The sequence below is a fragment of the Natator depressus genome, chromosome 11 (genome assembly GCF_965152275.1).
Source record: "Natator depressus isolate rNatDep1 chromosome 11, rNatDep2.hap1, whole genome shotgun sequence".
NCBI lineage: Eukaryota > Metazoa > Chordata > Testudines > Cheloniidae > Natator > Natator depressus.
In genome coordinates this window covers 52554559-52568992 of record NC_134244.1, presented here as the reverse complement: position 1 = coordinate 52568992, position 14434 = coordinate 52554559, and the positions used below count along the sequence as shown (strand labels likewise).

Here is a 14434-nt window from a genome sequence, read left to right as displayed (position 1 = left end):
TGAGCTAACTTTTCACAAAATATATATCTATACTTTCAGTACTCAAGTAAAGTTAACACTGAGCGGAAAAATATATGTTTCTCAGCTTTAACAAATTTGCATGGAGAGACTATTCTGCGTCAAAGAACTGGAGCCAAAAGACAGAGTTTGTTGCTCTTGGAGGCCAGGGTTAAAAGTGACAGAACTGTTTAAAAAAAAAAAAAACAACCTTTATACAGTGCAATAAGTCACCTTTTTAACAAACATATAATTAAATACAGTGCTACACACGAGACTCATTTGTAATCATGCACAGAACTAAAAACAAACTTTCCATTATAAAGAATCAGAGACAGTTTTCTCCTAAATTCACTGTTTCTCATGTTAATTTACATTAGCAGTATAGTTAAAAAGCAGAGCATTCCCTTAAGATAACTTATGCAAACATAACATATTTCTGCCATTTTCTTGCATTACAGCTTAGTTTAAATGCAACTGCACATAAAGGCATAGAATATGATCTAAGTTGTAACAAATCTAAGCAGCAGCTGGTACTTGGTCATAGCATGGTTACTGTTAATCATGGGAAGATATGGTGTCACTTCTCTTTTACCGGAATGCAACCAAAAGCTGGACAACACAGCAACAGGCAGCACAAACAGCAGTGCTAAATTCTCAAAAAAAGCAAGGAGTGCCCATACACATCATGATTATATAACATCATACTTTTAAGTCAGGGTTTCTCAAACGGCAGGTCCTGACCCCCCCAAAAGAGACCCCTCTCTCTAAAAGTGCAAAGTTTCAAAAAGTTCAATGAATAGAAGATTGGTGGGGGCGGAATAGATCTGGACAAGGAGGAGAAGTCTGGAGATAAATGTGAGAAGGGAGGGACAGGCAGTAGAAACAAAAGTGAAACTGTTTTAGCAGCATATTCCAGAAGTCTTGAGGTCTTTCTGAGTGTAGCCTTCATTGATTTGATATCTACCATACCATTCTCTCACTAGAAGGGAAAACTTATAATGGCAGCAGGCCCTAAAAGAGACCCAGTTTGGGAATATTTTAATGAAGTTCCTCTGCCTGTGGGAAAGACAGGCATGCATGCAAAATGTAAACAATGCAACAAAGAAATGCAAGGCCTGGTTGCCTAAATAAAACAACGTCATGGGAAGTCTTGCTTGTTTTGTTAAAATATTATATGTTTGCTGTTGAAGAAAAGATCCAGAATACATAACGTCGTCGTTTTAGTTAAATAAAACAATTTAAATGTCTGTCTGGTGATGTTCTCCTCCTAATACAGCAAGGCAAGAAAATCCTCCAAATATTAATGATTAACCTGTTGAATTGGAGATAGTTCACCTCCCAATGGCTTCATAAATATTTGCTTCAATTACCTTTGGTAAATGAAATAACCAAACAATCATTCATTTTCTGATATAGCTGTAAAACTAATCTGAAAAGTTTTCTAAATAAATCACTTAAAAATGTATAGTGTGTACCTTCTAAAAATGAAACCTACATCTATCTCTGAGTTGTGAAGAATATATATTAAGGTTATAACAACCAACAAGAATGCACTTTTATGTAGAAATCCATGATTACATCAAGTTTTCCTGACTAGTGATTTAAATCAAATCCACCCTGTCTAAAATCCTTTTGTTCTAAATAAATACTTGGCTTTATAAGGCTGTTTGGTCACTCATTACCACTCCCATAGCTCCCTAAGGGAAACAAACTGCAGATAGAAAAGGAGTACTTGTGGCACCTTAGAGACTAACAAATTTATTTGAGCAGAAGCTTTCGTGAGCTATGAACTCAAGGTACGCAGATCTACTGAGTTAATCATGGTTGATCACAGCAGACTGCAGTCGGAGAGTGAAAGACTAGCAGGTGACAGCTAGATACCTGAGACACATTCACAAAGAGATCAAAAAGGAACAAAAGTGCAGTTAGCCCACAAGCTGACATCCTCATTTGCTTCCTTACTAAAAACCCACTCTTTCAGTCTTGCCAATAAAGAATCAATTTAAACAAAAATAGTTCTATTTAAAAAGAACCTTCCACAGCTGAATAATTGTAAGGCTTATTTCTGGAATCCTATAAAGCACCAACTATGCTTTCGGATACTGTAAATAACAAAGCCAGCTGACCTGGTAGGAGGATGCAGTACAGGAAGCAATGTATTTTCTACACGCATTATTATATTCTTACCTTCAAGCACTGGATTTGACTGTAAAAGTTGTTCTTTTACTTGATTAACTTCTGCTCCTTTTCCACAAACAGCTGCTACATAAGACATAACAAGCTTGCTGGCCTCTGAGGGGTGTAGATTAGAGGATTAAAAAAGATCAAAGTGAGAAACAGTCCCGAAAACTGGCATAAATATTTTATTTATTATGCAGGCTTGTGTACCGTAACATTTTTACCATTCCAGCAGGAGTTAAAGACCCCAATCCTCCTCCACATATATCTGTTTCTTCTTGATACTACTCAGGCCCTGATGGTGTGATGAGGCCCATGCATTCAGACCCCTGTGCGCACATTGAGACCTAATGATTTCAATGGCCTGGAATATTTAGGACCCAAGCAAAACGATGCTGAACACTAGTGAACCAAGCATATATAGGTTCTTTTCCATTCGGCTTGAGTAAAAGTGACTCAACAAGCTAACAGTATGAAAAATCATCTGCAACATGTCAGGCTACGGACAATGGGCCTTAACATTGCAAAATGCAAAAGCCAAATAAAACTACTAAATCAATCAATCAGTCATTAGATTTAGTAGATTTATTTGGCTTTTGCATATTATATATCAAATCATACACATCACATAACGGTAGCTATAAGTCTAAATAAGTAATTAATGCAGTCTATTTTAAAACAGATTACAGAATACAAACCATTAATTTAGTCAATGAACATAATTTCACTGTGTTAATTTTAACATAAGCAAGTTTGAACAAGTTCTGAAATTGTTAAAATCCCAGTTATGTAAACATCAAATCAGTGTCAATGACCCATCCAAATAATATAAGTAAAGATTACATAAAACAAATAGTCTGGATCTTATGATAATATTGTTTAGCACAGAGAGCAGCTGTGACAGGAGCTGAGCAAGTAAGGTTTAAAACAAGGTATGCAGTGTTTAATATGATGCAAGATTGCTCAATTTGGGGTAACTCACAGGATATGCATTAATACAACTTTAAATACAACATAATTACTAACAGCAGGAATCCCACTCAAATCAATACAATGATCATAAAAACTCATTTACTTTCTCCTTTCAAGATCTGGTACGTATTTAAGGGTCTGATTTCAGCAAAGAACAAACAAACGAACTGTTACTCCTTGAATTTTGATTCTCTTCTGTTTAAGCAAAATTTGCTTAGTATTAACTGGTTGTTTCTGTCCCTAAGTTGAATTCAGCAAACAGACACAGATAGGTATGGCAGGCCTGTGCCCAGGGCCTCATCTCCTGGAATCACATGAGTTCAGCAGAATCTCAGCTTTCATTTTTACAAAAAGAAAAGGAGTACTTGTGGCACCTTAGAGACTAACCAATTTATTTGAGCATAAGCTTTCATGAGCTACAGCTCACTTCATCGGATGCATACTGTGGAAACTGCCTATCCATTTTTGAGAGCTCATTCTTAATCTTTCCCTGTTTGCTGTAGAGGATGTTGATCAGGTGATTCCGCAGTTTCTTTGAGAGCGTGTGGCACAAGCTGTCAGCAGGCAGTTTCCACAGTATGCATCCGATGAAGTGAGCTGTAGCTCACGAAAGCTTATGCTCAAATAAATTGGTTAGTCTCTAAGGTGCCACAAGTACTCCTTTTCTTTTTGCGAATACAGACTAACACGGCTGTTACTCTGAAACCTGTCATTTTTACAAAGGTTCCCAGCCCTCACCGTTGCAAAGAAAAGCGTGAAAATGGGACCCAAGTCAAACCAATGCAGTGATGCCTACCCCAGTCCACCAACAGCCTGAAACAATAGCTCTTTCCAGAAGGTATCATCTACAACTGACACTGCTCTTGCCGACCCTGCCAATACCACAGCAACACTGAAAAGTATTGGGAGAGGGGATGATGGGGAAAATGGGGGACAGGGGCGCACAGGCTACTATTCCAGATGGAAAGGAGAGCAATTGCCATCACCCCAGCCTCTGCGGTGCGGGAGCAAGACTCTAGCACACAGACTAGAGTGACTAGACAGAAAGTGTGAAAAATCAGGACAGGGGATGGGCGGGTAATAGATGCAAAAAGCCCCACATATCGGGACTGTCCCTATAAAATCGGGACATCTGGTCACCCTAACACAGACAGTTACACCGTCTGCTTCAACCACAGCTTGCCTTTACAAGGCTTCGCAAACACGTAATATTTCGAGATGTAGAGGTGTAAAATAAGATCATTCACAAAATTCTTCAGGATTTGGGGGCTATTTGGAGTATTTTTAATAGGCTAAAAAAGAGCAGGGCCATTTCTCCTTATAAAAAGCTCCATTTTCCTGAGTGACAGGTTTCAGAGGGCTAGCCATTTTAGTCTGTATCAGCAAAAACGAGGAGTCCTTGTGGCACCTTAGAGACTAACAAATTTATTTATTTCGTGGGCTATAACCCACCTCATCAGATGCATGGAGTTAAAAATACAGTAGGCAGGTATAAATATACAGCACATGAAAAGATGGGAGTTTCCTTACCAAGTGTGGGGCGGTCAGTGCTAATGAGGCCAGTTCAATCAGGGTGGATGTGGCCCATTCCCAACAGTTGACAAGAAAGTGTGAGTATCAACAGACGGAAAATTACTTTTTGTAGTGACCCAGCCACTCCCAGTCTTTATACCACCCGGGGAAGTGAAGAAACAGATTGACAGAGCCATAAGGGTATTCAGAAGTCACCTACTACAGGAGAGGCCCAATAAAGAAAATAACAGAACGCCACTAGCCACCACCTACAGCCCCCAACTAAAACCTCTCCCGCGCATCATCAAGTATTACAACCTATCCTGAAGGATGATCCCTCACTCTCACAGACCTTGGGATACAGGCCAGTCCTCGCTTACAGACAGCCCCCCAACCTGAAGCAAATACTCACAAGCAACTACACACCACACAACAGAAACACTAACTCAGGAACCAACCCCTGCAACAAACCCCGTTGCCAACTCTGTCCGCATATCTATTCAAGGGACACCATCATAGGACCTAACCACATCAGCCACACCATCAGGGGCTCATTCACCTACACATCTACCAATGTGATATATGCCATCATGTGCCAGCAATACCCCTCTGCCATGTACATTGGCCAAACCGGACAGTCTCTACGCAAAAGAATAAATGGACACAAATCAGACATCAAAAATTTTAACATTCAAAAACCAGTAGGCGAGCACTTCAATCTCCCTGGACACTCAACAACAGACTTAAAAGTGGCCATTCTTCAACCAAAAAACTTCAAAAACAGACATCAGTGAGAAACTGCAGAACTGAAATTAATTTTGAAACTTGACACCATCAAATTAGGCCTGAATAAAGACTGGGAGTGGCTAGGTCATTACAATAAATAATTTTCCCTCTGTTGATACTCACACCTTCTTGTCAACTGTTGGGAATAAGCCACATCCACCCTGATCGAATTGGCCTCATTAGCACTGACCGCCGCTCCAATTTGGTAAGGCAACTCCCATCTTTGCCTGCCTACTGTATTTTTCACTCCATGCATTTGATGAAGTGGGTTATAGCCCAGGAAAACTTATGCCCAAATACATTTGTTAGTCTCTAAGGTGCCACAAGGACTCCTCATTGATTTTCCTGAGTGTCTCCCCTGTTACACCTGATGTACAGACAGGCAAACAAATTAGGGCAAAAATAAGAACTGACTTGAATCTTTGATGGTCAACAAAATTCAGGTACTTTTTTAAAAAAATGTACATGCTTCTGCATGTCCTACTTGCAGATTAGAATAAAAACAGAAGTATCAAAATACATGAAAAGCTATTCTCTTGGTCTCTTATTCCAGTCTGCCTCAGCCCAATATGCACCAGAAACATAATGAAACTCCCAATCAGCTTTCTAGCCAAAGAAGTCTGGATAATTTTGGATATACATCCAAACTTTTACTTTATTTCAACATATGAGAAAAACCTATGCAAGTCTCCAGGTACCTTTGACAGATTAGAAATATTAGGACAAAAAAAGCAGTAGCAAGACATCCTCTTTGTACAAGAAAATGCAATCCACAAAACCAAGAATATTTCCACACCTTGGGGAAACCCATGAGAATGCCACCAGAGCAAATACTCCTGTCTGCCCAAATATTCTTCTCACAGAGATCTCAGAAAGGACAAAACATCTGCAACACAATCCTGTCTACTACAAACACTCAGGTCTACAAGACAGTTGACACCACCTCATGGTCAATGGTATGAAAGGCTTCTGATAGATCTAATAATACCAGCATAATCATTCTCCAAATCTTAACCAAAACCAAAAGATATCAGCATCAAGTGATGTTTTTTAGCAAATGTTGAACAAATCTTTTCAATGCTACATGTTAACTTCATATTAATACCTTTTATACATCGGAAAGGGTAGCCATATTGGAGGTGAAAGCAATACATTTATTTAACTACACTTATTTTCCCAAAAAACTAAAAAGAGGCTGATCTAAAGAGTTGACTTAATGCAGTAATATGAATCTCTCATAGAAAACGTATGAGCAGAAGTGGCTGATGAGCTAAGGGATAAAGACTGATTTAAATCTAGATTTGCTGTCTGAACACATGCTCAGGTTAGGGTTGCCAATTTTGGTTGGACGTATTCCTGGAGGTTTCATCACAGGACAATCTTTAATTAAAGATTATTTTTTAATTCCTGGAGACTCCAGGACAATCCTAGGCAACCCTAGCTCAGGTGTTAAGTGGAATGATATTCTGTTTCTACATAGACGTTCTTAAGAGTCTCAACCTTAGGCTCTAATTTCCCTCCCCCGTGAGTTGGGTGGGTGGAATGCTTGCAATCTTTCTGGGTGAAAGAGCTTTTGGCAGTTGGACTAGTGATCAGATGAGGTAGGACACGCGAGTTGGAGCTTCATGCCCATCCTCCACAAAAAAGATCCCTCAGTGCTGAAGGAGCCATTTTCAGTGGAGCAGTAGAAGGGGAATGGAGACAAGAAATGGAAAACTGTCAGGCCTTTCTGTGGAGAATAAAGTACTGTGTATCTCTCTGTTTACAAAACACCCATTCTGTATGGTATGAAGGCAGTAGCAGGGCATTACAAATGATTGTGTCCCTTTTTTATCTGTCCAGTTTTAAAACAAAACAAGTTAAGAGTTGTTTCAGGTTTTACGCTTCCCTCCCAAATCTCCTGAGCCAATCAGTTTTTCTCCCCGCCCTGTTGGGTTAGACCTTCGCAAAAACAACAGGGGAAAGCTATGAAACTGGTTACACACAAAGTGCTGCTGAAAGCACAAAATAAACAAATATTCTCTCTAATCTCTTCCAGTTATTGTAGTCCAAAAGGATCCACTTGAAACAGCAGGGAAGAAATTACTGAGACAAACATGATTTTTTTTTGTCGGCGGCATCCCCTAAAGGATCACAGCTAGGTTTAAACTGGACAGTAGTTGTGAGGAAATGGAAGATCTTTACCATGGATCAAAGGCTCCTAATGATGCTGAGACAATCAGGCTGATGTGCAGCAGTGAAATAAGAGACTACTCTGCATGCTTAAGTGTTCCTCAGCTATCTGATCTGACAAATCTCCCTAAACAGTCCAAATTCTTTGGGAAGGGCTACTCAAGCTTTGAGTGAAAAAAGAACTAAAGCAGCAAATAAGTGAATGTAATGTAATTTAGGGTAAGTGTGCACTTTCTGATGACATCAGGATAAATCCGGAGCAATATAATACATATATCACTAAAGAATTCCTTTCAACTATTAATGAAGTTTGAACTACTGTGCAGTGAACTTGTTTTAAGGGAATTTAACATTATTTTTAATATGCTTATTTACTCAGACCACCCATCACAGAACTGGAAAAGGAAAGAATTACAGAATGTCAAAGCCTCTCATTCAGGATTCACAAAAGGGGCAATAAAGAAAAGGACATAACTTTTGAGAATGCACATTAAGAACACTAAGGTGCAAAACCCTTCCAACCCTATGTCCCCCAAATGAAGCAACTCTCTATGCAGTCTTACAATATGTACACTTGGTGGTTTAATTTGTTACACCAATTTTATTTTTGTTTCCTGGATGCATAATAAGCCATAAGTCTTCCTGCCTTCAGAAACAATCGCTCAGATGATGTAGAAACAAATTTAAGTGTACTTGCTGTTTCTTTTCCACAGCAGCTCTATTAAATTGCTATTTGAGACTATAATGCAATTGATTTTTTTTTAAATGAGCTTTCAAGGTGAACAGTTATGAAAGTGACATTTACCCCCACACAATTCCATACTTTTCAATGAACTGAGAATTTTCTCAAAAATTATTCCAGCTTTGCTTGAGAGAAATGCAGTTGTCTTGTATGCTTGCCAGTGTACTAAGTGTAGCTGAGCACAGCATGAGAGATTTCATTTCCAAAGCCATCACCATTATGGTTTTTATATAAATAGTGTATGAAATTAAAAATCCTATATTTAAAGGCTTTAGTGAATGCTTTCCAGGGTTTTCAACCAATCCCAAAACGGCAGGGGAGGTCCAGTTTTCACAGGCTTGGAGTGTATTCTGCAAGGCAAGTGAATCCTGAATTTATTTTGACCTTTGCAATATAGCATCACCAAAAGGATGATTTGCACATCGATATAATGACATCGCACCAGTACAATGGAATTGCGTTTATGCAACAACACTCAATGCAATGTCACACCTGCAGTAGCACATATCATGATGCAATTAGTTTACTGCATGGAGCAACTGCAAAGAGACAACTCCAACACCCTCTCATATTTTTGGAGGGGAGCATGGAGAAGACAAAGCTGTATATTACCTGTTTTTCCAGCTCCACTCTCCCCAGTAATAAGAATACACTGATCTTTATCCTGGTCCCTGAGGGATCTGTATGCTTCATCTGACAGAGCAAAACTGTAAAGTAAAAGATGATGAATTTAGCAGAGAAATAAGCAAATGTCATCAAGACTATATATATATCATCAAGACTATATATATATATACACACACATACATATATATATATAAATATGTCCTTGAGGTTCAGATAGCATTAAAACAATGCTATGTAGCTTCCTAAGCACTATACCAAGTGATAAAATGGAGAACTGAAGCTTCTTTGGAATCCTATGAACCAATAAAGTCTAACATGGATGTTCGTGATTACTGATTTATTTCATAATTACAGTTCTAGAATGGGCCTGGGAAAGAAATAGAAGTTACTTCCCTCCACCACACTCTTTTAGAGACTCATTAAAGCCTTCAGAATTTGCAGACATACATCCGTCCATGTAAGTATTCATTTAGCTGCCACTGTAAGAAATGCCAGTATTTTCAGAGTCAAGTAACAACGTAAGTTTACAACCCACAATCAAAGCACTGCAATGAGATATAGTATCAACTTGTTATTTCAACTATATTTGTGGTTAGAATTTATCTTATTCATATCACTACTAACATGCAAGAAGGGGGTTGATGCTCTGCTCTTCCACTGAGAGGAAGATGCTTCAGGCAGGAAATCAGTCATACCTCCATTGTGATCTTATACTTTCCCCTGGCACATACTTCCCCAATTCCACTCCTTCATTCAAGCAAATTTCCTCCAAACCACTACATGTTATATTCCAAAACAATTTCCCCTCTAGAGAAGTGGGAGAAACCCTTAAAAATCTTATTAAAATATTATGAATATAATTTGAATGGTTAAAGTACACACGGTATGTTTAAAACATTAACTATCAGTCCGTGGCTTGTCATTGTTCCTCGGCATATTTTCATGTTTTCTGATTAGCTGAATTACTGACATTTGGAAACCAAATTTAGGGTGGCGTTACATAATTTGGAGCTAAAAAACAGATTAAGAATTGACATCATCTTCTCTGCGCTAGCAGAGACTTCAGGCCTACTGTACTGGAAAATACACACACACAGGCCACGAGACAAAATCATAGCAATTTGTCAGACAATTTGGATCTTTGGCTGACAATGAAACTGTATACAGCATATCATACAGTGCTATTAAGAGTGCTATCTACTGTACTGCCAACATTATTTCCTGCAGCACCTGGTTGTTCCCTGAAGATCTCATTCAAGTACTAACTAGGCCTGATCTTGCTTAGTTTATAACATTAGACACAGCTCAAGATGGTTTGGAAACATCCATGCCCAACAAGACGCAGAAACAAGACGCTAACTGGTAACTCATATTTAAGAACAGACTGATGCACTAGCCACTTTAACCACAGCAAACCAAAGATGTCCAACTCTTGATGTATCTGGCATTGATGAGGAGATTCCTAAAACTTTTAATACTGCTCTGGAGACCCATTCATCTTTAGAATTTGAACTCAATGATTCAACTAGATGTGAAAATTGTTTAAAGTACAAGAAAGTAGAGAGCTCTAATGTGTTTAACACTGAAATAGAGTTGATTTGAGATATGGCCAGCATGTAACAACAGTAGCAAAGAAAAGACTCCACTGCTGCCGAGAGACCATGATGCAATTCCTGGCAGCAGCCCTATTGTCATGTATCCAAAGTACAGTTGCTAGATTCACAAGATTCTCTGGTAGGACACATTCAGGAAGAGAATAATATTCCTTAAAGGTGCTGCAGATACACTTGCAAAGTTGAGAGTGAACACATGCCTCTTAGACTTATCTGTGTAAATATGTTCATCATAGTTAATTTTAAGCAACATTCTTTCAAAGCAATCTGTGAAGGAAGAAGCAAAATGGGACAAGGGCCTTCAGGCAGCAGTAGGGGTCCAGGGAGGGGGCAGGGAAGAGATCATAGAATCATAGAACTGGAAGGGACCTCAAGAGGTCATTTAGTCCAGTGCCCTGCACTAAGGGCAGGACTAAGTATTATCTAGACCAGTGCTTCTCAAGCTATCTGATGTGAGGGACCGGCAACTTTTTTTTTTCCAATGTGCGTGCAGACCGGCAGCCGATGTGGCTCATGGACTGGCACCGGACCGCAGACCACCACTTTGAGTACCACTGATCTAGACCATGTCCCTGACAAGCGTTTGTCCAACCTGCTCTTAAAAATCCCCAATGATGGAGATTCTACAGCCTCCCTAAGCAATTTATTCCAGTGCTTAACTATTCTGACACTTAGGAAATTTTTCCTAATGTCCAACCTAAACTGCCCTTGCTGCAATTTAAGCCCATTGCTTCTTGTCCTATCCTCAGAGGTTAAGAACAACAATTTTTCTCCCGCCTCCTTGTAACAACCTTTTATGTACTTGAAAACTGTTATGTTCCCCTCTCAGTCTTCGCTTCTCCAGAGACTGAACAAACCCAATTTTTTCAATCTTCCTTCAGAGGTCATGTTTTCTAGACCTTTAATCATTTCTGTTCCTCTTCTCTGGACTTTCTCCAATTTGTCCACATCTTTCCTGAAATGTGGCGCCCAAAACTGGACACAATACTCCAGCTGAGGCCTAATCAGCGCGGAGTAGAACTGAAGAATTATTTTTTGTGTCTTGCTTACAATACTCCTGCTAATACATCCCAGAATGATGTTTGCTTTTTTTGCAACAGCGTTTCACTGTTGACTCATATTTATCTTGTAATCCACTATGACCCCTAGATCCCTTTCCACAGTACTCCTTCCCAGGCAGATGGGATATTAACAACACAAGCTGTGGTTTCCATGGGTTTGTTTCTGGAAGACAGCTTTCATATAAACACTACAGTGTCATTTTTTAAGTGAAGTCACAGAATGGTTAGCTCACCAAGCCCATCCAGCCATAGAATCCAGTGCCGTTTGTCCTTCAAACTGTCTCATCCATCATCTCCAAGAATACCACCCCAGCACAAACAAATTGGTATTTCTACTACTGAAGTAGTAGAACATCAGTCCTCACTTGACATAGGGGGGCTGGAACAATTTGTATAGTGGGGGTGCTGAGAGCCATTGAAGCAAACTGTAAACAGTGTATATAATGGAAACTACTTTGAGCCAGTGGGTGTAGCAGCATCACCAGCACCCCTAGTTCCAGCACCTCTGCTTGACAGTATTACACCAGAAAACAGTGTGGAGACCTCATCGGCAATTTTAGGGCAACCAACACATTCCTAATTCATATCTTGAATGTGTCACCTTAAAATCATTCACCTCTAACAAGGCTACTGAATTCTCTAGTGCTGAAATGCCACTATCACTAGCCCTACATGGATTGTACAGCATTAGTGATTGTCTTCAAACACACACAATCAATCACCTCAGAAGAACAATTCACAAGCAATGAAGTCTTTCTTCACACGGAAACTTGAAGTATAAGGTCATAAACAACCAACAGAAATGTAAAAGAAAGGAAAACAGTCATTTTTATCCAAATCACCTGGCCTTGCATAATTCAGCCAGGTGATTTGGATACAGCTGTTGTGTGTTTATTTGTGAAACACACAGCTGTTGTGTGTTTATTTGGAATGTTTTCTTTTTCTGAGGAAACCTCACCACTATACAATGCTGGAAAACCTAATACAATCTTCAAATAGCATATCAAAGAGTAAATCCAGACACACAAGACAAATCAAGTTCACTTACACTGACAAAAATTCACACACACAGTTAATAAAACTTTCCTCATGCAAGTTGTATGTTTACCCTGAAGTTCAGGCTATGCCTTTCACAAATTTAGTTCTAGAAGGCATAGCCCAGGAAGTGTTTTAGTAGCAAGCCTTTTAAAGAATTTTCTGCGTTCGTGGCACTGCCTACACAGAATTAGTGCCATCTGTGTCAGAGTTTGGAACATAAATGTTTATTTAAAATAAAAAAGTAACAGATTCACCCATCATGTCTAATTTAACAATACACCATTATTGTAGAGTATTTTATACATTTTCTATCCTCTTCTTGCTGTGTAATAAAAATTAGATCCCTACCCCTTTCCAGGTACATCCTCTATTCGTTATAAACGATTAAAAATGGTCTCATGCTCTGTAAAAATAGATCTCAGTTTAGTTTTTATCATAATTTAACGACCACAAATAATCCTTCTACTTCTCCTTTTCTTTTGGTAGCATTAACGTGTACTCCTCAGTGATGTCAACATTTATGACTATAAACCTAAACCACATGCCACTCTTCTGAGCCACCATATAATTACAGAACCTAAATAGATCTTTAGAGTAGTTCTTAGCTAAAAGACAGTTGTGAACCGTATGATTTGAATTATTTTATGAGTGTGTCAGCAATGTCATTTACCACATTTTATTATAAACTCTTCTTTCATTTGTAAGTTTTAATATAAAAGTCAACCATGTTATTCTCCTACCACATCAAGGATACAATATTTACTGAAGTTCTCCCTTAGTTGAGATCTAAGTATAGGAACAATTTGAATCCTAAATGCTACCCATATCTAGATCAATCACAATGTTCCTTGTTCTATAGCCATAGTACTTTTCATAGCACAAAGTGTTTAGGCTGTGTACTTTCAAACAACTGAAATTATCACTGATTTTGAAAAGTTTGTTTTGACCCCAATATTTTGTTTTGTTTTCTTTACATCCATTTCATAGAATCATAGGATATCAGGGTTGGAAGGGACCTCAGAAGGTCATCTAATCTAACCCCCTGCTCAAAGCAGGACCAATCCCCAATTTTTGCCCCAGGTCCCTAAATGGCCCCCTCAAGGATTGAACTCACAACCCTGGGTTTTTATGCTGGAGTACACGTTCACTGAGGACTTGCTAATCAGAGAAATAAAACTAAAGAACATAAATATCTGAAAGTTAATCACTACATTGAGACTACATCCATGAATGCAAAAAGCATTGACAATCTTCATTCCCCTACCAAGCTCTATGCTCCACTTTTACTTGCAAGTTTCAGAGTACTTGCAAGGAATTTTCAATTTTAACTACAATGCATTACTGCCCACCTCCACCAACTATTGTCTTCTATCCCCATCCGTAGTACTCAGCTTTCCCTTGCTTCCCTCCCTCCAATCTCTCAGACATCATCCTTTCAGCAAAGGACACTTAGGGCCAGATTTAAAATCCCAACAGGCACCTTTCCAAATTTGGCCTTTAATGACTGTATCCTGTCTCTTCCTGCCTCCAAACTTTTGCTCCCTTCCCAGCAATAATCACTCACCACCTACCTGAGCGCTCAAGATTGCCACCACTGCCCCCCTCTAAATTCCTTTGCTCTTGTTTTCATAACTATCATCTGTCATCTTCCCTTTCTTAGCAAAACCTAGAAAAATGTCATGATTTAAATAAAACAATGTGTTTAAATAAAAATAGTCATTGTTTGTTTAAAT

The 14434-nt window shown here is 38.9% G+C and overlaps 1 protein-coding gene across 4 annotated transcripts in view; it reads right to left on the bottom strand.

Moving 5' to 3' along the window:
* Positions 1 to 14434, bottom strand: part of MYO1B (myosin IB) — a 181028-nt gene that overhangs the window by 86198 nt on the left and 80396 nt on the right. For all 4 annotated transcript variants that reach the window (XM_074967790.1, XM_074967788.1, XM_074967791.1 and 1 more), the window contains exons 4-5: positions 8975 to 9069; positions 2188 to 2292 (exon numbers count right to left, since the gene is read on the bottom strand). In XM_074967790.1, coding sequence (XP_074823891.1) covers positions 2188 to 2292; positions 8975 to 9069 — 200 coding nt within the window. The remainder of the gene's footprint in view (positions 1 to 2187; positions 2293 to 8974; positions 9070 to 14434) is intronic.